This window comes from Labrus bergylta, chromosome 18 (genome assembly GCF_963930695.1).
Source record: "Labrus bergylta chromosome 18, fLabBer1.1, whole genome shotgun sequence".
NCBI classification, from domain to species: Eukaryota; Metazoa; Chordata; class Actinopteri; order Labriformes; family Labridae; genus Labrus; species Labrus bergylta.
The window spans coordinates 14,336,717-14,360,205 of record NC_089212.1 but is presented as its reverse complement, the minus strand read 5'-3'; the positions used below and the strand labels follow the sequence as shown (position 1 = coordinate 14,360,205).

General features: G+C 40.0%; 2 protein-coding genes across 4 annotated transcripts in view; both read right to left on the bottom strand.

The window, feature by feature from the left end:
• Positions 1 to 1,002: 1,002 nt before the first annotated feature.
• On the bottom strand, positions 1,003 to 3,395 carry six6a (SIX homeobox 6a). The gene is given in 7 exon segments (XM_065947724.1): positions 1,003 to 1,247; positions 1,249 to 1,382; positions 1,385 to 1,442; positions 1,444 to 1,535; positions 1,538 to 1,658; positions 1,660 to 1,680; positions 1,682 to 3,395. Coding segments are annotated over 7 exon segments (570 nt in total). The 5' UTR covers positions 1,727 to 3,395; the 3' UTR covers positions 1,003 to 1,148.
• Positions 3,396 to 8,786: 5,391 nt separating this feature from the next.
• The window catches only part of ppm1aa (protein phosphatase, Mg2+/Mn2+ dependent, 1Aa), a 34,320-nt gene continuing 19,617 nt past the window's right edge, over positions 8,787 to 23,489 (bottom strand). For 2 of the 3 annotated variants that reach the window (XM_065966122.1, XM_065966123.1), the window contains exon 6: positions 20,567 to 21,714. In XM_065966122.1, coding sequence (XP_065822194.1) covers positions 21,679 to 21,714 — 36 coding nt within the window. In that variant the 3' untranslated portion in view covers positions 20,567 to 21,678. Of the gene's footprint in view, positions 9,953 to 20,566; positions 21,715 to 23,489 lie in introns of those variants that run through there. The other variant, XM_065966124.1, reaches the window with a different exon arrangement.

Here is a 23,489-nt window from a genome sequence, read left to right as displayed (position 1 = left end):
TGCGTGGGCACAGGGCACAGGGACAACATGACATAAAGACATTGAATGTGCATGTCGTTTTTTTTTCTCTATAGCAGGGCCATTACGACAACTCCATTCCTTTTCTGACATCGTTTTAATTCTAAACGCCAAAAAAAATAATCTTGCTTGCAAACAGCTTCTTCCAAAGATGTTTTTTGACCAAAGGTCATTTTGGTATTTCGACTGTTTTTCCTCTTTTTTTGTGTCAGGAACAATTAAAAAAATCAAATACCTTGTCAGATTTTTTTTTTCGCTTTCACATTTACAAAAACACGTGTATGAAATACGCAAGATAAAAAGGCTTATTTTTTAAGGGATGAATGAAAATATTCCTTATTAAAACAGGTAGCACTCTTATGGCACATTCTTTGTACATGTATAGCCTACTACAGCGAGATCAATTATTACAGAATAACAGAATATATGGGCTAAATAAATAAAGGCTTTTATTCTATCATGGTTTTACAGATTATATAGCATTTACCTTTCATTATTGTTATAACAAGAGGCGTTAGCTGAACATAACAAACACAGCAGTACAACCTCGACCCTCACTGCAAAAGGCCTTTCAAAAGATTGGCTTCAATTGTAATTGGAAATAACACCCTATTATCTCGCGAATACATCTTAATTAGTCTGTAACATCAGAACAGATGCGTTGATCTCGGTGAAAAATAAAATGGACATAAATTGACTAAATGTAAACCCTAATGTTGCTCTGCAGATTTGAGCTAATCTTATTTAGGCTACATTAAATCAAGAGTTAATTTATCTAGGACTTTAAATCAACAAAAATACTGAGGGATGTTACAGGAAATCCTTAGCCTATATTTATTTTTTATTTATTAGCATCACTGGATCTGCATTTCAATCGACCTTAAATGCACTGCCATTACTCTGGAAAAACAATATTTTCCTTTGATTTCAGGATCAGAGTGATTTTGAATCGAATATCCAGAGAATGATGTCAGACTGACTGTCTCCGGGCAGCGTGCCTTAATGCCTGTTTTGCTGTATTGAACAGAATGACTTTCAAATCACATGACAGGATACAGTTATTTTACTACGTCCAATAGTAGGGCTGTGTTTCAACTATCACGGATATAAACCCTAGAGAAGCACCCATCTCACCTGTTCTTGCGGCCGCCGCTCTGTCTCTTTGTCTGCGGTTTTTGAACCAGTTTTCCTACTTGTGTGGGTGTGAGTCCTGTCGCCTGTGCAAGCTCCCCTCTTTTTACTGGGATTCGGGTAGGGATCCTGCAAATACCATTCTCGTAACAAGTGCCGGGTTCTCTCCTTGAAGCAGTGGGTTTTCTGCTCCCCGTCCCATAGGGTTCTAGGTAGGGGGAACTTCTTCCTCACCGGTATTTGTCCACCGGCCCCAGCGGGCGTCCCCTCAGCTTCTCCGCCTCCTGGTAGTTGCGCTTCGAGCCACAGCGCCTGCAGCTTCGTGTGCGACTCTTTGGTGAACTTGTGGTTCTCCAAGATGTGGTAAAGTTCGCGGAAATTGCCGTGTGGAAAGCGACGACGGCCCGGGCCCTCAGCACTGATTCGTTTTTGTTGAGGACCTCACAGGCCGCCGGCGCGACGGGCAGCGACCACAGGAAGCGGCCCAGGCGCTCCACGTCTCCGCTCTCCCTCCAGAGTCTCGCAGACCCCGGGCGACCTGCTGGGGGCTGAAATTCAAGATGGGCAGCTGAAACATGGAGGCTTCTCCTGTGTTTCCCTCTCCCCCTCCTTTCTCCTCTCCTGCTCTCTCTCCTCCGCGTCGACTCCTCCGTCGCTTCTCTCAGCGCGCTGAGGCTCTCCCAAGACCCCCCAAAAGACAAGACAATCCCAAAGTTACCGAGCCAATCGTCTGAGCAGCGTCTGAAAAATGCAAACGCCAAACGACGCGGAGGAGGACCGATGCTGAGCTGGGGCCAGCTACCGCATCCTCAGGCTGGGTTAACTTGGCCGGCAAAGAGCTGAAGGTGTGCGGAAACTAAAGCCGGAGACGCGATGTATTTTTCAAGGTAGGCTTGGATTGAAAGTACGAAGAATTAAAGCCGGAGCGAGATGTATTTTTTAAAGGGGGGAGAAAAAGACAGTCAAGCCCCCTCTGATGATTTCCTATTGGACTTGGCAGATTGGCTGCCCGGTTGCCATGGATGCACGTCAATCACTGTCAAGTTCGGCCAATCAGGCGGAAAGGAGAGCTCAGCACCTCCCTTTTCAGAAATAATATAAACATTTTGACCTTTTTGCGCCGCGCCTTTCGACGTTTGGCTGCCCCCACCGTGCTTTAAAACACTATGTGCCTTTGTAAAGACTCTTCAGTCTATATGAAAACACACACAGCTCAGAGACGCGATAGAGCTCTTAAAAACGAGCTTTCCAAGACAGCCTGCCCTGCCCGAGGCCAAATAGCCTACCACCATTATAGTTCTAAATTTCAGAAAAAAACACAATTATACAACATAGCTGTGGACCGTGTTAAATTTGGCGTAAAATATTATGTTTAAATTAATGGTATTTCATGCTCTAATACTCCATATTATGCTAAATTTATGCCATCGCTTTATAAGCCTATGGGTAGACATAGGTCCAATTTCTTTTCCCTCTCTTTTTTTTTTTTTTTTTTTTGAAATAAAAAACATCCCACAGTTAGTTATTTACTATAGGCCTATCTATCATGCTGGTGCTGATTGCGGAAAGAAAACACTCAAAAGGGTCAAAATGGCCTTTATTTCAACAGACTGAAATTTGCAGCTAACTCTGTTTCACAACCTTGAACAGTGTTAGTAGAGGCTTCCCGCATTTTTCAACCTCACAAATGTGATAATTTATTAAGCATAATTAAATTATATCAGAGTCTATGTTATGATGATGCATGCTCTTTTATGTGGGCAGTGAATAAATGCTCTTTTGGAAAACACGGGCTAATTGATTGCTGTTATATTGACAGTCGTGTGTGTGCGTGTGTGTGTGCGTGTGGTGCGTGTGCGTGTGCGTGTGTGTGTGTGTGTGTGTGTGTGTGTGTGTGTCTGATGGTGATCCCTGCAGACTTGAGCTCGCACAGTGTAACTTATACGTGCTTTTGTTTACAGTATGGTTGTAATAGTAAAGTGAGGCTGCTGACAGGCTGTGATGGCTGGAAGAAGTAACAGGGGAGAAGCCTTGTTTATATTTATATGTATTTATTTAGGCTATATATAGGATTAGGATAGCCCTGGCAGGCTACTCTGCTCTAGTATCAGACACACTCCGTTTTGTGCACAGGCTGATTTAGTAAATAAGAGGGCGGATAGATAGCGGAGATGGTTTGAAGTGTCGGGTCAGATTATTTCATGGCTGGATACAGTAGTAAAGTTCATTCTGACGGAAAAGCCTGATATTATCTCCCCCCCCCCCCCCCACACACACACACACACACACACACACACACACACACACACACACGTAGCCTGTACATACACTCACTCACTCTCTCTACTATGGCTCTCTCTCACATGCACGCGCACGCACGCAGCACACTCTCAAGCTGAATCCCCTTCGGGCTCTTTTTGCATGAATTATAGAGTCTGAATGCGGGGTTATGAAATGCCTTCTGCACAGGAAGCTGTTCATTCTCATGCTGGTTTAATGGAAACCGCAGCAGCATTACAAATGAAAATATAAAAATTAATAATTAACAATTTACATATTATCTCTTAACGCGGATGGATTTGTTTGCCATAAATATTACTGATTTTACAAACAAATAGGTCGCGTCGGCAAAGTAAAATTGACAATTTAATGCAAATAGAGTGCTAACCATGGGCAGATAATAAGACGACTCGGTGACCATTCATTCACCCATATTGCACACCAAACACAGTTATTATTGGTAAATAAAGGATAAGGTCTCGGGTAGCAGCAGTGGAAGTGAATTGCGAAGGCAACTGACAAGGTGCTGCTCTGAAATATTTAGCTGTGTGTAAATATTTTATCTTTGCAGCCTTCACGTACCAACCTAAATTTACAAGGACAGCAATACTTTCTCTAGGAAGCACCGCATCTATAAAATATGGGCGAGTTTTGGATCCTTTAAACGGAGGGCTGGAAATAACAATTGTAGACGGTGCACTGTAAGCAACACGTCTAGGTTAAAGGCAATGTTAAACATTTATGAGGAAAAAAAGAAGGTCTGGAGACAATTTCTCTTTTAGGGTGAAATCATGTTTTTACAAATCAGAGTGTTTAGGATCTCTCCGCTAATAAACAAGGGGTTGCACTCTAGATGTAGATTTTGGGGAAAACAGGCCATCTTCTAACTTATGGCTGTACATTTATTCCACTTTAAAATTATAAATGTCATCCTAAATAGACTCAGCCAGCGTGCTATAAACTCTACTGTAACCCAGGCCTGTGTCTCTTGTGAAGGGATAGTAGGCCTCCTGACACCAATATCTCCGCACATTCAGCGTAGCAGCACAGTGGCTCTCATTCAAACATCATTTTTTCTCTTCTGTCTTTGTTTCATGGATCCCACTGACACTCCTCTGTGAGACTAAACTGAGTTTGTATATTTTTATATTAGACATTTTAGCTTTTGGTTGGGGTGTGTCTTTTTGAAACATGTATTAATAAACACTGGTTTATTTTAGTGAACAGTTATAAGCACATTTTCCTACTGTATTCATTTCAGGTGAACCAGACTTTTAAAAAAGCAGTGTTGATGGACAAAATGGTGGACAAAAACAGGAACAACTGCCTAATTGTATACCAATTATATACAAGACAACTCAAACTGTGACCCTAACATTATCAGACACTTCATTCTCAATCTAGACAAAAAACAAAAAACAGATCATTCAGTTGTTCAAGAACATATTTGGTTTTGGTTGATGCTATTTTAAGGTTTTCCTGATATTTTGTCACCTGTCTGCAGATTTCATAAAGGACAATAATCTCTTAATGTCACAGTTTGTGGAAAAAATACCACGAGAAGTAATTAAAGTGATTAGAGAAATGTAAATCCTTAATTTCATAACTGGTGCAAAACTCCATTAGTTGTTAATACATGTGATATGACTGAAAGCCCCATGACTTCCCCTTAGATACTAAAGTACTTTTACCAACTAATTCTTTCATAACTTAGAAATTGAAGATTAAGCCCTAATAAGCCTTCATAAATATATATTAATGACCTCCAAAAGTCTGAGTAATGTTGAAGGGTCATTAACAATTCATGGACAGTAACTGCTTCTCATAGTTTGAAAATAAATATGACAAGGAGAAAAAGTTTAACACACATCTTTGTTTGAAGAATAAATATAAAGAGGACTTAAGGTGGAGAGAGGATTGATACTGTACAAAGATGTGTTGCAGTTTCCTTCCACTTGAGAGTTGATGACATTTACTTTGTGTTATCATTAGCATGTAGCTAGGTCGTAGCCGTCCCTGGGCAGAGGGAGGGAAGGAGTGGGGAATAGTTACATGTGAACAGGCTGGAAATGACCCAGATTCCCTGGGATCACTGGAGCAGACGAGACGCGACATGAGCCTGTCACCAACAGCCAGCCTGCCACTGTCCCATACGGACCTACATGGATCTTCCAACTTTTCTTCTCCTTCCCTATATCACATATAGAGATGTCTACAAATATGCAAATACGCAGAAAGGCACATGAAGCACATTATATCATCTGAGTGTTAACTAGCTCTATTCTTTGCTGCTTCTGTGTTTAAAGCACCTAAATAGCATAAAGAAATGCAGGCAGTGATGCAAAACAGTGGCACACAATGCATATGTATGCTGCAAGTAGCCTGGGGTGGGTGTGCACTTCTGTTTAGCAAAGATGGAGGGTGTACATTCACATGCTGCCTGCTCGACTTCAGTGTTATGTTGACTTCTCCAGACAAGACAGACTGTTTTAACTTAGAGTCAGCTGTCCCAGCACGGGATTAACTTTCCAATTAAGATATCATGTCAGCAACACTCCCCGTAACCCCTGCATGACCTGGATGTATTTAAAAGGCCAGGCTCATGCAGTGGGGACTTAAAGAGGAGTCACTTCGCTCATACGTTGCCTCATGATGACAAGGGGTTATAGCAAAGCTCTCTGAGAGTTGTGTTTTCAGACCCATTTGCCCTCAAGAGCAGCGCGAGCTCTCGACGCTGCGTTTAATCTGAGGATTTGTGGTAACAGAGAAGACTTCTTATCCACTGACCCATTGCCCCCCAGTGTACGTAATCCGGTGCTGTTCAGTCACACAGGCCGGCTGACATGGATAGAGGAGAGCCGATACACTACAGCAGTCGGTGTGGGGGGCGCACACACACACACACACACACACACACACACACACACACACACAGTTGGCCCAGCCCTGACACACATACTCCTCCCCCAAGCTTTTGTTTCACAGGGCAAATACTACGCAGCACAGCCAAGCCAGTGTAATAACAGCCAGTGAATGTGATATGACCTTAAATCCACTGCGCCAATTCACACTACGAGAGTGTTCAGAATAAGTAACCTTATTTCAAAACTGAGATTGACAGCAAAAGTGAAAATGTATATCCTCAATGTAAACTATAATTTCATTAACAGAACAGTACACAACGAATAGCAGGTGTGGCTTATATTTGACTGTAGTATAAGTCCCTGCAGTGCTCAAAGATATACAAAAAAAAGGATTCGACAATCTGCTGCCTGTAATAGGAAACCATACTCTCTATTGTAATGCAGCAAAAAAAAAGTCAGATCTATATCTGTATGTACCTATATCGCACGAGAAGTCAAATGACAGAACTACCTTTGTCTGTTATAAAGAAACAATACAGGAAGAATAAACCTTGAGTCTTTGGCAAAAAGCTATCAGGAATACCTTGAAACCTACATTAAAAAGAAAACAGATTTATGAAGCATACTATAGAGTGCATGCAATTATCACATCCATTCCACTCTTGAATGCAGTCAATTTCTCACCAGATAAAGGGCTAAATGAAACTAGGGAGAGTGCATATTGCACACTGTGTGCTATGTATTACCTGTGTTTGTGGGTGTTTGTGTAAGAGGCAGAGCAAGAGATGAGAAATTGCAAATGGACAAATGCAGGCATCACCTATAGCACTTGCACCACAAAAGTGATTGTGTGTGCGAGGCAGCATTTGGCTGTCAGAGCTAAAATGCCAAGCTGGTAATGATGGACAGTAAATCTTCTGTTCATGCGCAGTGGTATACAGCCTGCTTCAAGCTGAAATTGAACACAGCAGAGATTTTCATAGCAAACATAGGTAAGATTTGGCGTCCAGTGGGGTGCTTTTCTTTTCAATTGCTGCTTTTCAATCGGCAACATTTTTTTGTGCAGTTTTTTTTTAACATCCAATGAAAAAGGTTTGTGGTCATGACTACTATTCAACCAATTTTAAAAGAATTAGACGAACGTGACGATAAAAGACAGGTGATTTGATTGAATATTATGACTTTAGACCTTCCTGTGCAGCTACACTAACATTATTTCTGTCCCCTTTTTTCTATTTCATTCACCAACAAACGCACCTTTGCGATACATATGGCTTACAATGGAAAATAATAAGCACACTGTTTGTTACACCATTATTGTCAGCATGGCAGGAGGTTTCTAAAGAACAAGCCTCTATGAGTGGTTTCCCAATTATTCTGCCTGTGTGCGAAAACAAAAAACCTCTTTTTTTTGTGTGTGTCTTGACTCTTTCTGGAAAGGCTCCTTAAGGTCTCCGCACTGGTGGGAACACTGGGTACCCATACAGCGTTTTAAGCTGCAAAAAAACCCCCAAAAAAACACACTTTCCAAAAATAAAAAAATAATCCTGTCCATGTCAAAGGATCTTGACGACACCCAAAGGTGACAGGAGTCAAAACCCATCACGGTCAGAGGGTCCTCTGGCCCTAGGAAGCTACATGATGCGTGAGTCAGGGCACAGGTCACAACACTGCGGCCATGCTGCCTGGGCCTCACCTCCACTTCACATTGTCTAAGAGCTTCTGCTCCTCCAAGACACACAAAAACACACACCACTGTCAATAAATGTCTCTTCTAGCAACAGACTTTGCTCTTTTGTCTGCACTCTCTCTGCTCTTGCAACAGTGACCTTTACACATAGTCTGTGTGCGATTTAATGTGTTGTAAGTGCGTAAAAAAGGCTCTCGTATGAAAAATAAGTACAAATACTTATTTTTACAATCTATATGGCATCCTGGAATAATTTCATCTAGATATTTGTATGCATTCCCCAAATAGCAATCCCGCTTGTTCAGGCAAATTGACTGAGAAAGAAAAAAAGATAGAAACAGAAGCCTGAATTGTGTCCATTAGCTCGAGGGAATGATTCATAGCGAGACCCTCAAAGCGCAGTGACTTCATCCTGAGCTCAGAATTACTTTATAGTAAATGGTACACTCATCACTGCATTACACTTTCCTATACAGCAAAGATCAAAAAGACTCCTCTAAGTTGATTAGTTTCCATAAAACACAATTGTTTCCTCATCCTAGAATTTTATTGGTGCCAGCCACAGATGAGCAGCAATCTGCGAGCGACAGCAAGGCTCACTCGGAGAGAAACCTCCAGGTACAATACAGAGCTCTTTCATTCAGAGTCTATTGAACATGTGTGGGCTACTGTGTCTTTATTATTCAAGGAGCTTGCAAATTAAATGTGTTTAAAATAAAGAGAATGAAATCAAAAAGTACTAGAATGATTATATAAATTTATTTTTTGTCAGATTAAAAAAAAGGAACAATATCCTGATTTCATCTTCTTAAATGACTTTATTTGATGTTTTATTTATACTTGGGTGACAGTAAAACCTAACACCTTTGGGTTCAGACAAAAGAATACATTTAAGAACTTCATCTTGGGCCTTTATCAGTTAATTGATTACTTGTCAGCTGTTTAATAAATCTTCAACTATTCTGAAATCCAATGATAGAAAAAAAGCCCAAATTCTTGCTTTTTTTCAATTGTTTTTTTTAATGTAAATTTTATCATTTTTCTTTATTCCATGCTGACAGAAAACTGAATATCTTTTGTGTTTTCGACAAAAACGTGCATTTGAAAATGTCCTCTTAGAATTTGGAAACAATGATCAACAGTAATTGGCATTTAATAAACCGTACAACTTAGGAGATAATTTTAAAAAGTGATGGACAGATTGATCAAGAATGGGAACACATTTAAGTTGTGGTCCTACAATGTTCTGTTTAAATAAACTGTCAAACGGCTCCAAGGTGAGAACTGCTAATGAGTCAAGAAAAAAAAATGTCCCTTTACAAATTGAGTCAAGGATATTATGCAGGACATAAAATAACCTGCCTGCTCATCACAAATGTTGCACCATCTATATGGGAGTTGTTTTCACTATGAAGGACAGAGGACAGGGATATCCTGGATTTCCATACTCTTAAAGTCTGTCAGCTGTGCTTTATTGATGGCTTATGTCAAATGCCATTCTGACAGAGCTCATTAGGATGAAGGGAGTTGTCTAGGTAGAGGCAGGAGAAGGCAGAGCTGGCGAGCTGCCTGATCACTGTGTGTACAAAGCTCACCACTGCACCTAGAGGGTGAAGCCTGTGACAGGAGTTAGCTGACAGGGCTATCTGTGTGCATAGAGAGAGAGAGGCGGATGCACCGCACACAGAGAAAATATATATGTGTGTGTGTGTTCATGTCATTGCTTGAGTTACCCGGTGTCAGTGAGCAGGTCCCTGCTTGATGCTGCGACTCCAAACACAACTGACAGGCTGAGAGTCATCTCGCTTTCGCCACTCACACATGCTCAAATATTTATCCGTGTGCGGTCCACTGTGTGGCATCAGCAGTCTTTTGCTACAAGGACAAGGCCCTGTGGAGGCTTGAGAAGATGAGTCAAATTATTTCCTCGCTGGTCCCTGCTCCTCTCTGGCGCACTTTAACGCATCTCCTAAAGAACACACAAAGAACACTTTTTATACATTAAATACATTTTTTCAAGCATCTGGACTATCTCTTGGTATAGCTCTTATATAGAAATAATATATCATCCACATCCTCATCCAGAGTTAACCCTCTAATGGCTCGCGCCTGGGGTCTAATACTGCTCTAAACAGCTGAATCCATATCTGCTATGGCCAGCGGCACTGGTGATGAGCTCAGACTGTTATGTGACATCTTAATATAGTGATTAAAAATGCATGTTTGGAGGGTAAGCAGAGGGGTGCTCTGGGTGCTCCTGCCAGGGAAGATTAAATCAGTCTACTTAACAGACAGGCCAGGGATTCAGGGTCAATGTAAATGAGCAAGATGCCAAAGTCAGCTGTGGATTTTCTGAAGAGGCAAAAGGTGATAATATGATAGCAGAGAAGAGGACATGATCAATAAAAAGCTTCAGAGGCAGGATGTGGAGATAACATGATTCAGCTCAAGTCGAGTTCAAAGAAAATGCACAATAAAATCAGTGATGAAAAGTTGGCATTAAAGGGAGATAAATGTATCAAAAACTGAGCTCATGACTGATGTCACTGTTAAAAATGTGAAACAAGTTGGTTTATTCACTTCTCATACACAGTTTCATTAAAGTCCTGCCAAACGGTTTGGCACACTGCAGCACATCAGCAGCGACAGCAGCGGAGAGAGCCAAGAAAACTTGACACTGTGTTAACATGCATCTTAGACCATACTGGAGGTACCACTGCGTTAAAGCCAGACCAAAGAGATGTGGCTGCTAATCCAATCAGCTGAAACAACAAGCTGAGCTTATCAATTAGTACTGTTGCTCCGTCTGTGCCAAACAAATAAACACATAGACCTGTTAACACACACATACAGGTGTAAGCACAAAATGCGAGAGCAGATGTCGTAATTAAATCTGCCCTGAGGTCATTCATTTGAAACACATTAAAATACTCAAAACACTTGCAATGGTTCCAAGAAAAAGTGCCAAATAAAAACTAAAAATAGGAATTCCAATTAACCAAAAATAAAGCGCTTTATTGATTGATTTTTTTTTTCCATTAATAGATTTGTGTTAAAGTGTATTTGCATAAATATTTTATCTACAAAATAGTCACGTCAATACATTTTAATGTTGGTCACATTACTCTTCAAGTTTTGAAATTTCATACATTTAATAAAAGTGAAGCGAGCGAATGGCTGCAACTTAAATCTCTTCTTTTAAAATGTTTGTCTTTCTGGGAAACTAAACTATTCGACCAACTGTATCAGGTGGCTTCAATAGATGATACAAAAACGTTTGCCAAATCTGAGAATCATTTTAGTTTCACTCTTAAAAATGGTGTAGATGTAATACAATGTCTTTAGGGCAGGAGAATCTTCATTGCATATTTTTATTATTATTATTATACCAAAAACAATCCACAAAACGTCTGAGGAAAGTACACGGTCTCTTCAGCTTAGAGAAGTTATATCAAGGGTTATTTTATTTTTCAAATGTGAAGACTACGTATTGTTCCACACAATTTAACACACATAAAAATAAGCTATTGTATTCAGTGTCTTTTTCTCTTTTTGTGACTTGGTGGGTTCCTGACAGTTTTTAGCATCGCCATTTACAATCCTGCCGATGCTTTTAGAAACACTGACTGTCATGGCCTTGTGTTGAATAATACAGCTTTACAGAGAGCAGGGGAATTTTCCTTAGGGCACACCTGTGCCCTGATAGTCTCATAAGCCTCCAGCAACACAAAGAAAGAAAGATGCTTTCCTGCTGAAAAGGAATGGGAAGGCACAAGGTGGAGAAACAGATCAACAATGGCTTTTTTTCATTTGGGTGTATTTGGTTTTGACCTTCAGACAGAGCTTCAAATAGATGTGACACCGAGGGGGAAATCAAACATCCTGATGACCCTGAATCTCTAAACCCAACGTTGGCATCAAATGAATATGTGATGTTCAACGATGACTGGGGAAAAAAATGTCAAATTCTGAAAGAGTAATACAGTTTCAGACAAACAGAGAGACCAAGCGTGCTGGTAATACCTCTCCACAATCGGCAACACCAGCAGCCACTGTCGTTTCTTTTCATTTATTCACACTCTTCATAATAAAAGTGCTGCAAATGTAAAACTATAATTACAATCAAAAATACACTACACCAGCCCCGTTATTCAGACAGTAAATACACATTCACAAGAAATAATAAACTAATTTGGACCCTAAAATTCTTTACCCTTTTTTCTTTACTGTTGACCTGTGCGACAGGGACCTCTGAAAGGGCCGATGAAAGGGTCTGAGATGTTTGGCATGCAGTGACAGGAGGGTTGACAAGTTAAGTGGTCAGACTTGCAAAGTCAGGCTGTCAGGAGAGATGGACAACATTATCGAATGTGAAGCTGAAGAAAGTGTCTGCTCAGGGAAATGAAACAAGTCTATCAGACAAATCAAACTCATATTCGCTCTAATTATTGGCTGCATTTTGATTTTCACAGAATTTCACAAACAGTGATTGCCACAGCCCAGAATATGAAAATATCAGTGTTTCAAGTGGCAAATCGCCTGCTTGCAGCGAGGTGGGGGTTCGTTGAAATCCTGCCTGTCCTTGTGTGTCACTTACCAGCCCCGGGAAAATACTTTTTTTTTTTTTTTTTTTGCTGATAGCACAAAGTGTCTCCATGAGGCTAATGCTTTATGTCAGTTTCTATACAAAACACACACACTTTAGAATGAGGGAATGCACCTTTACTTCACTCATAAAAGCGTTTTCTTTCCCACATCACTTAGCAGAATACGGTTTTTAAGTATTGACACAGTTGAAAAGCTGATGACTAGGTTTTTAGTAGGTGCTAGAGGTGACTGTAGAATCCTCTGTGATTCACCCTGTTTGTCTATATTCTCTTCATTTTATTATCTACACTTCACCAACAAGGAGAGCTAGACAAGTGAATTGATGGGAGGGTGGAGTAGGGAGGGAAGAGGGAGGTAAAGGGAGGGGGGCTGATAAGGAAGAAAACAAAATAAAAGGGAAAACAGACAAGGAGTGCCAAGCTCTGAAAACTGGCATGCTGCAGTTGTATGTCAGTCACCTAGCAACAAGTCCTCCCCATCACTTACACCCCGCTTTCCCGTCTCCCGCTGCGGTCTCTAATTCAACAAATCTGCTTCGAATGTATGGCTGCTCTTCTAACAAAACGCATTCTGCGCTGGGGGCTAAGGATGTGGGCCTCCGCTGAACACGCCACTCAGCTGCCCATTGACCACCGGGGCCTTTCTCTGCACACACTAAGGAGCGAGGGACAAAGACCCTGAAAGCAGGGGCAGCTCTACAGAGAAAACATTTGCTTGTAATTGTGTTTGACTGCATAATGAAAATGATGTTCTTTTTTAATTTGGGCTTGTTAAGGCCACAGTATTTTCTTCTGGTCACCTGATTATTGTAAATACACAGCCCCTCACTTGCCCTATGGGGCACAGAGGGGGGAAATATTGAAAATGGTCCAAAGACCTCCCCACACTTTACTTTAACCCTCTTGTGTTTCAAGGGTTCTCTGGCAAAAAACATAAATATGTAGACCCTGTTCGTTACAGGATGGGCCAGTATGCTAGGACACACACACACACACACACACACACACACACACACACACACACACACACACACACACACACACACACACACACACACACACACACACGATGGGAGTGCTGCCATGCTTGCCCTGAGTTGTGAAGCATTGAGAAGGTTAGCATTCCTGGTGCTACTTCAGTGAAACAGACCATTAGCGGGAGCATCGGGCTAGCGCCCAAAAGAGTGCTTCAATGGACACATTCTCATCCAGTGATTATTTGCACTTTTTGGCCCCCAATTTCCTTTTTTATTAATGTGTGTTTTCCACAGTCATCTGGCATTCTTCCTTTTTCTCCTCGCTGCTCTCCTGAGGCAAGGGTGAGGAGCATTAAGGTGAATGTCTTAGCCTGGAAAAGGAAATTTAAATAAGTCTAAGCTGACGATCAACTGGTTTCAGAGTTGTTTGAAATGAATGCCCTTTGCCTTTTCTTTTGGTAATTTTGTATGTATGATTGATGATTTATGTGTCCACCCTGCCTGTCACCCTTTCAATGGACATCTTTTCAGCTATTTAATTGGTTTACGTTAGTGTCCCGTGTTCACAGTGATCTCCAGGCCAGCCGTTGATAAAGGGTGAGTCTACTAAGAGGTCACAGGTGAGATGAAACGACACTGATCTTTGCTCACTGATATTCAAAAGTGTATTCTCCAGGGTTCTGTTCGAGTAGCCTGCAGAGACTGCCGGTGCGTGCGACCCTGATGCTGAACTCTGACATTCCAAACAAACATCCTTAATCTTTAACTGCAGGTGTCAACTCCTGATTTATTCATTACTTTGGCTTTTTTGCACCTTACAGGCTCTATATATGAATTATTGTACAGAACACTGTCAATGAGGCTTTTGAAATTGACTGAATATATATCAGATATTTGAAATATATTAAATAAGGGCTAGATGATATTGAAAAATCCTCGTACCACTGTATACTCAGTTGGGTTGCAAGAGTCTGTAAGGCAAAATAGGTACAGCTTAAACTTGTAGTCCAATCCAACAACCCTTCATTTAATCACATTTTCATGAATCTTGTGTTTAGAGTGGCCTTTTTTAAATGTGTCACATTGAGAGATTTTTTTGTCTTCTGTCATCAGCATTTAAATAAGCACAGGGGAAATAAATATTGGAAACAACTCTCAGAATAGGGATCCTCAATTATGGAAAAAAAACTCAAATTAAACGGGAATTCTTTTCTTAAGGTTTATTTTTTGCCTTTGTGAGAGGAGAGAGAGAGATAGAGAGAGACAGACAGACAGAGACAGAGAGAGAGAGAGAGAGAGAGAGAGAGAGACAGACAGAGACAGAGAGAGAGAGAGAGAGAGAGAGAGAGAGAGAGAGATAGACAGACAGAGACAGAGAGAGAGGGGGGGGGGGGGATACAAGCAGGAAAAGAGCCACAGGCCAGATTCAAACTTGGGTCTTCCGCTTAGAGGACTATAGCCTCCGTACATGGAGCGAGCACAATGTATGGAACATTGTTGTTCAATAAGAAGTCCCCGATCAATCAGTCCATTTACACACGTTAGAATCAGAACTAGAATTGTTTTTTAAGTACATTTACACAAGGACTTTGACTTGGTGCAAAAAGTATTTTTTAGGACAAATATTAAAATGTAGAGAAATATTGCAAGACTCTGACTTCTGATTTAATAAAATGAGGATTTGCTGTTGTTCTGTTTAATATCACTATAATTGAAAAATGTGGGGGTTTTGGGTAGATGGTCATACAATAAAAGTAATTTGAATAAGTCCGGGAAATTAAAATGGACACATTTCACCATTGTCTGCATTTTACAAATGAGTTATCAGTCAGTCAAGGACATAAGCAGTAAATTATGAAAATAAGTAAATCATCATGAAAATAAGTGATAGTTATCACTCAAATCTTTTGGACCACATAAATGAGGAAGGGTTCAGACACCATGATGAGTTCATTTCTTCTTTGCAGTGTGAAACATGTGAGATTAAATGCAAATCTTTGTCACCCCAGCTCGGTCTGTGCTATTGAGACTGAGCAGGTGTAAAGACGAGGGCTTGAAGAGTGTGAGGGGTCAGACGTGAAAAACTTAAGTCCTGTCAGACTGGAGTGGCTGGAGGGCATGCTGTAACACCCACCAAACCCTCCCCAGTTTAGATTAACAAGTGTCAGCAGCACATTTACAAGGCCCTGCTTCATTTGTGTTTTCTAAGTGACAACAAGTGACCGTGTCTGTCTGCCTGTGTGGGTATTCTCAGGACTTTCACCACAAGGACCCCAACTTTGACACCAATTAAACAGATTATGTCTTAAGATGAGAGGAAAACTACAGCCGTGTGTTACCACAGTGATTGCTTTTGACGGGGTCACAGGGTACCATGCAACAGTGCAGGACCTCATCAGGAAGCCGCTTATTATACAGGGATTACAGCAAATAAAAGAAAATTCTTTACAGACAACAACACATGAAGATAACGGCCAATGTAGATTTCAGGATCCGAAACAAAAAGTGTGTTTATCTGATGTGGTAAAGAATTATTAATTGAGCTAAAACAAGTCATGTTAGACATGTGCCCCATGTAGCTTTCCTCCACATAGTGGCTTAATATGAAATCAACTTGGTAAGACTAAAATCACATTATGCACTTTGAAGTTATATAGAAAATGTATAACAACCTGCTGGCTGGTATGTTTCGTTGCTGATTTTCTTTACGAAGTTTGTGCAGAGTTAAATGTCATTTTTGGATGATTTTAACATTTTAAAAGGTTATTCACACAAAATGCTTTACAGGAACCTTGAAATATGGCACATCGAACTGAAAGTAATTTCAACTTTTAGTCTATGAAGTTGAATCTCTTAAGACTTTGGTTTTGCGATCCACAAACCGAGTTGAGCCTTTTTCCTCACTATTTATGATAAAGATTAAACATACACCGTTAGGAACCATATGATACAGAAACATATGATGGCGTTTGAGGAAGAAAAAAAAACATTTAAAAAGCACATAAAGAGGATTTTTAAGCGAAAAGTAGCCTGCTAAAGGAGCTGAAAAATAAGGATTGCATTAGTTTCAATGGAACATCTTATCTGTTTAATTTCGTTAGGCCTACAACAAATGAGAAATTAGTTTCGGCTTAAATTGAGTTTAAAATAATTTAAAAACATTTTTTTTTAATGTTGTCAAGTCAATTCAAAGCTTGATTTAATTTACTAAAAGCAACTGAACCAGGCCTTCCCTGAGCATTTACATACAAACAACATTGTCAGAAGATTTGTTTCCCTGCTCTGAAGGTTTTGTTGTTGTTTTTTTTAAAGTTTCTGGTGTCTTACCAGGACGTGGATGGGAAGGTTCATCATCATGACTCAGTTTTGTGAGAGAAACTCAGCGGCCTCCTCCTCCTCCTCCTCCTCCTCCTCCTCTGTCTGTATTTTCTTTCTCTTTTTTTTCTGCGTGTTTTCACGTTAATTAGCAGCAGTTGAACTGTGAGCCGTAAATCAAGAAGTGCGGAGTCTATTAATGAGTCGGACCACCCAGGAAAACTATTTTCTCTGCACTTTCTTAGCGGACAATGTGAGGATACTCGAGTGTGCCATGCTCTGAAAACTATGAATGAACATTCACAAGAGCAGTGCTCCCCGCTGCAACATCTCCAGCAGGCTAATGGCTGCTACAAGTAGCCTACTGAGTAAAGGTTTAAAAAAAAGAAGAAAAAAAAAAGAACAACAAAACAGGTGAAGTATTGGAGAGAGGGGGGGGGGGTCTGAATCTGTGTTCATATAGGTTACTGTATGTTAGCCCTTACCACGTTTTGTTTTTTTTGTATGTGTGCGTGTTTTTATTTTGGCTGGACGCTGAGCTTGAAGCTGGCACCAGAAAAGTTTTGATTTGATGTTCAGTTTATTGGAATAACAATCAAACACAGTAAAGTAGCTTAATCGAACAAACCATTAAGAATCGCCACAGGAATTGGCATTTAAAAAAAATGACTTCACACGCGAAAAAGTTCCGCGTTAACCATTGAAGAAGCCTTCAGAAAATAACTTTATTTTGCCGATTATTTGGCCTATATCTTTTTTCTAATTAATAAAAATAATTATAAAATCTTAAACGTAGCAGAGAAGTCAGCTGGGGTTGTGGATTGGGCTATTTATGATAAACCATGGTGAAATAGGCTACTAAATAAATAAATAGATTTCCCACTCTGCACGTCTTTCACAAATCAGTTAAAACATTCTTGCAATAAAAACACGTGTTTTTTTTTTTCCACCTCAAGAGCAGATCCTCAGCACTGAAAGTAGTACTTAATTGTCTTCCATTATAAAACCTCACAAAGCCAGACCACTGGCTACTAAAATACCAAGGTTAATCTTGATTAAATATCTTGTCAGGGTACAAAAAGCATATTTTACATAAAACATCCTTCAAGGGAAGTGAAGCATGATGTTTGAAAAATATATAAAATATTGCTGATGGCAAGGCCAAGCATCCCAAGTCTCTGATGAAAGGTATCAAAAAGATTAAAGAAAAACCATTACAAATCAACATACCACTAATATGGCTTCATCTGCGTTCCCCATTATCTTCCTACCCAATTCAAGTCACAATTTAGCAAGCCAGAGTAAAAATCATTCCTCAAAGTACTTTTTAAGATTTCACATGAATGAATTTCAGTAAGCAGTGCTTTAACATTTGCTGCTCTACAATTGGCCAAGTGCTGTTGAAAAAGAAAAGTCAAAAACACGTTATTCTTCATCTGTAGATTTCTTACATGAAAACAGGTAGCGAAGGTGAGCATTAAATAAGAGGAGTTAATTCAAACATGACTCGTGACTTTAAGCTTTGCTGATCATTGTCAAAACTCAATATTTATTATAAAGCAAAAGAAAGTGCATTTAACTGAGCTGCATGGATGCTTGAGAACAGCCAGCTGTATGAAGACTTCCTTCTCCTATTTGCGCTACAGAGAGGAAATCCTCCAGCAGGCTGAATGCCCCTTTAGAGGCACTTTTGTTCTGACACACTTACCCCACACACTCCAAAAGTAACATCCTTCTGCAGAGAAAAAAAAAAATCCTCCCACACCTGTTGATGAATTGTGTTTGTGTACAGGGCAATAACATGGGTGCCTTTATACCACCCAAAATAGTAGTTTCCTCTTGCGGTGAATAAGGAAACCCTCTCACAAAACACAGCAAAGAAGCCTGGTTGCCAAATGAGAGGAATAACAGAAATAATTTGGGCAGGGAAGTCAAAAGATTCTTCAATGACTGCTGCTGCTGCTGCGGGGGAAATGCTGTTTATGCAGGGTGCATGGGGCCCAAATGGTGCCAAATAACCCCCCCCCCCCCCCCCCCAATGTAGTTTAATTATGCCAAGAATAGAGGTGAACAGTATTGGAAGTCAAGCTCCTTATCCAATTCAGCCTTGTTTTTAGAGAATGACAAATTAATTATGAATGGATATAACTTCCACAGCTGTAGGGACGACTTTGTAAAGCTTTAATTCTCAGATAGATTTAGCCTGCAATATTATTCATGTATGTAAAGATGTATAAGATTGAGATGGGGGCATTTAATGAGCATGAACTCTTTGTCTTTATCTCAAATCACAATTCTATAGAATTTATTTTAATTACCAAATAAATTATATATTAAAATATAAAAATTGGCTTAAGATATAAAACAAATAGATCAGTTTATCCAAACCGGAGCTGTGTGCTCACGTAAAAATATCAGCTTCAAAAACATCAACAGTATCTTATTTTACGAAAAGAAAAAGAAATGTAAATCTGAGAAACTCCAAAGTTAAACTCTTAAGATTCTAATTTTTCCTCAAGGCATAAAGTGAAAGGACAAATTCTTTCTTCTATATCAAACTTTTTGTAACGCAAAGATGACGGGTAAGGATGACAACAGAGGTGTATTTCCTTCTAGATGTCTATCCCTTGTAAAACCCCTCCATCTGAGACGCAGGTGCCTGGAATGTAAAAGGGTTACTACAAGAAGGAAGAGTTCATTGGTGAGAATCATAAACCATTCATGACCTTACCATTTAGAAAATCCTTAAGTGCGTACAGAAATCGAAAAATTCTAATGTGTCTGTTGTTACCATTTCAACGTAACAAGTGGGATTACTTTTTATTCTCTTCTGACAATCCTATGCTGCTTAACAAAAGAAAAGGAATAATGTATGTTCTTGTTACAAGGGCTTCCCTCAAGGCGTTTATATAGTGTATATATAGTGCTCAATAGTGTTTGCTCTTTTATGTGAAGTTAAGTTAAGTTTTGAAAGGCAGGAACATTTGGTTTCAGCAAGGCACCAAAGCCAGCTCAAGACATTCAGACTTGAAAAAACTGGAACAAAACTTTGATTTGTAGTAAGAAAAAAAAGAAAGAAAAAAAACAGACAAATAAAAGTCGGCCAAAAAGTGTATTTTCGAACTTTAAAAAGCTTTGATTCATGGTATTGTGAAAAAGCTGTTACAAAAGACAAAACATGTGTTTTGTACTTTCGATTCAGGTTGTGAGAAGTCAGAGTTCATATGCAAAAATCTGCTGGTGAAGTGGGGAGTATATAAGCATAAAAATTCAAATAAGACCTTAATGAATTGTTAAAAAGCTTAGCGCAATGATATGCAGCAGAAATTTTTAAGGCTGACATTAAGTGTCATCTGATATTCCCTTAGTGCTTTGCACACAACTAGGACATATACTGTATGAAAATCCATTCAGACCTGAAGGCTGCACTGTTTCTGACCGTTCCTTTCCTGTTGCTTAATTTAGTGTAAGCAATAATGTAATGTATGAGAGTGAGTGTGTTTAGTGAGAATAGAGTCACAGTGGTGGATAATGACAAAGACACAAAGACATTGAAGGCACTTAACCTTTTAGATGTCACTGAACGGAGGAAACATCACCTCATCTTAATCCACCGTTGACCTAAAACGAACAAGCTACAGTATGAAGGCTTTCACACAACACACCATTCAGTACAGTGACAGCTACATTCAAGGTTTTTATTTGAGTTCACGTTTAACAGAGAACAATGTGGTATTCCTCAGAACATTGGAGGTGTTCCCATCAGTCCCCAAGGGACAAAACACAGCATGCAGATACATACACAGTACAAGACAGTTCAGCATTATCTCTGGACTTCTTGAGTGCAAACCTGGAGGCTGTGTTGGATAAATAGCCTGCGGCCATAAAGCAGGAACGTAGAGCAGCACCATTGTTTACCTCAGGCTATTTATTCAGTGAAGAGTCGTGTGACGGGCGAGAGAAGAACCTCAGGAGCACGACCCACTTGATTCCTCTTGAGTCCGACATAATGGCAGAGTGGATGGAGGGCTTTGGAAAGTAAGCTCCTTTATTGCCGTAAACATATAACGTGACTAGAACTGGGTTTTAAATGGCCGTATTCTGGCTTAACAAAGTCATACATGTCTTATGGGGATTTGAGACACTGTCAGAGAAGACAGACATTACACGTTCAACAGTGGCAAACAGCTGCAATACCAAATATTATTGTTATATCTGCTTCAGGTCCCTTTTAGATGGGATTTCCACATACTGGTTTAAAATGGAAATTTATGAAGGGGGTTGCAGTCTACATAGCAGGAAAATGAAAATTAAGTGAAATCTTCCTAAATCAATCCAAAATGTGTTTAATCTCCTCTGTCAAGTTGATAGTTGAAATTTGAATGAAGACTTAAAACAAACTGCTTTTAAAAGAGTTCATAGTACCTGTGTCTGGTGAACTTTATCAAGAATACCCTGAGCTTTTTGTTTAGAGTTTAAAGAAACCCATACTGTTTGTTGGGAAGCTCTTGCCTAATCACACACTTTCTTCATTATAATTGAACCATAATGATCATGTCAAATAAGAAACATAAATTCCCATTCCTCCAGTATCTTATTTTGTGTTTTAGTTAGGATTGAATCACTGTTTGAATAGATGTTAATGGCTGAGACTGTTGTGTTTATGATGGAGAATGATTTTAAAGAGGTGTCAGAGGTGTACATAAACGATGAAATGAGATACAGTACTTAATCGTGATAATGCACAAGTATGAGGCAGTAAATGCTTGCTTGACATCCTCTGATTAGTTCTTGTTTTAGCTGAAACCTCGGAAGAAGAGGATGTCTGGGTCCTGGGGAGGAGAAGAAGAGCGGGATGCAGATGTGGGTGAAGTTCACAGATAAACAGATGAAGTGAAGTGACGGCATGCGCAAGAAAATGACTCAATCCCCCCCCCCCCCCCCCCCCCTTCCCCACCATGGGCTGCATGCTATACCAGATATCACGCTGCATGCATAAGGGATGGAGAGACGGAAGTTATAATAAACAGAAAAAGTATATTACTGGTTGAAGGCCCAGAGAAGACGTTATATGACGAGAAGACGGCAACAGAATAAATGTTTCCATCTGAGCACAGCCCAGAGACAGACAGGAGAGCATGCTGGGAATGAGAAAAGGCTGCACAGGTACAAAAGAAAAACAGTTTGCGATCAGTGGCATCAATACATTTTCACTGCAGAGGACAATAGATGGTCTTACACAAACAGCGTAATGAAGAAAATTGCTGTTATGGATTGACAGGAGACAGTGACAAAGGTACAGAACAAATACTGTATACTGTTAGTGAAGATTAACCATTATAACACCTTATCTTTAACTGGGTATTTTAACCTTGACTTTACAGTCAAAGCTGAGTTCAATCTTGTACATCTTGGTGTAGAGGCAGTTGAGGTGTAAATCTCAGTTAAATTAAGCAACAAGCCATAAACAAGATCATCACATCATGTCGGAGGTCTACCCGCGTGACTTTTATAAGATTCAATCAAAATTGATAAATTCTAAGCAGCAGAGGAGGATAATGCCTTCCCACAAACCTTCTATAAATAATGTTTAAATACAAATTATTTGCAACTCAACATTTTTATAAAATGGATCATAATTCAGCTTGATTTGTGTAGGAAATGTGGATAAGGAACATATCAGGAAACTGTTCACTGACAAAAAACTGAATTGTAGATTTCTATACAAAATCCTCTCAGAGTGTCTACTGTTATTTTTGTGCTATTTTCAGGCCCTCTCAATTCTCATTTAAAGTTTGGGAAATGTTGAGGTCTTGTTTTAATACAGGAAAAAAGCACAACATGACAATTTCAACATTTAACAGAACCAAATCTTAAGTGTTTTAATGTATAAAACTAACCACACACAGGATTCAGGATGTGAAACCTGGTCTCTGGAGTCCAAGTGCTGCACCTGGTATTTATGCAGAAGCCACATTTAGACCAGGACTCTGCAGGTGTCGTAGCTAAATGAAAAATATTTATTTCTTTTTAATTAAGAAATTACCTTTGGACAAAGTCCAGGCAGCCGTTACATTTGTAATCACAACATATCTAGAAAAACAATAACTCAGACCTGTGTAAAGATAATCGCAACCCTCCATTTGCTGTTCATCCCCTGTAGCTGTGAGACATAAGCAATCAGCCTCTTGCCGGACGAGTTATTCTAAGTAAGAGCTCTGACAATGAAATATGGATAAGAGTGGCGATGATCGTGGGCAGCTTTCAACAGTTTCCACAGCTTCCCGCCAACACTAATCAATCAGTCGCATTATCTGAACCACAACGGTGCTGACCTGCTGGCTGGAGATGACATTAATCCTGAGTCCTCCGGTCAGTGTGGAGGAATGACAGGACAGTATGATACAGGGCCTAATGAGGAGGAAAGGTGCTGATGCTGATGAGAGTATCTGTGGCTCTTTAACAAGCCTGCGCGATTTGATGTCCTAGTTTACAGTGAGCTGTGTGTCTCAGGGGTCCGGGATAATGAGCCGGCCCGGGATTCCCAGGGCAGAAGCTTGTGTAACCCACCTCGTGCAAGGGGACGTTCAGTCCCAGAGAGTGAAAA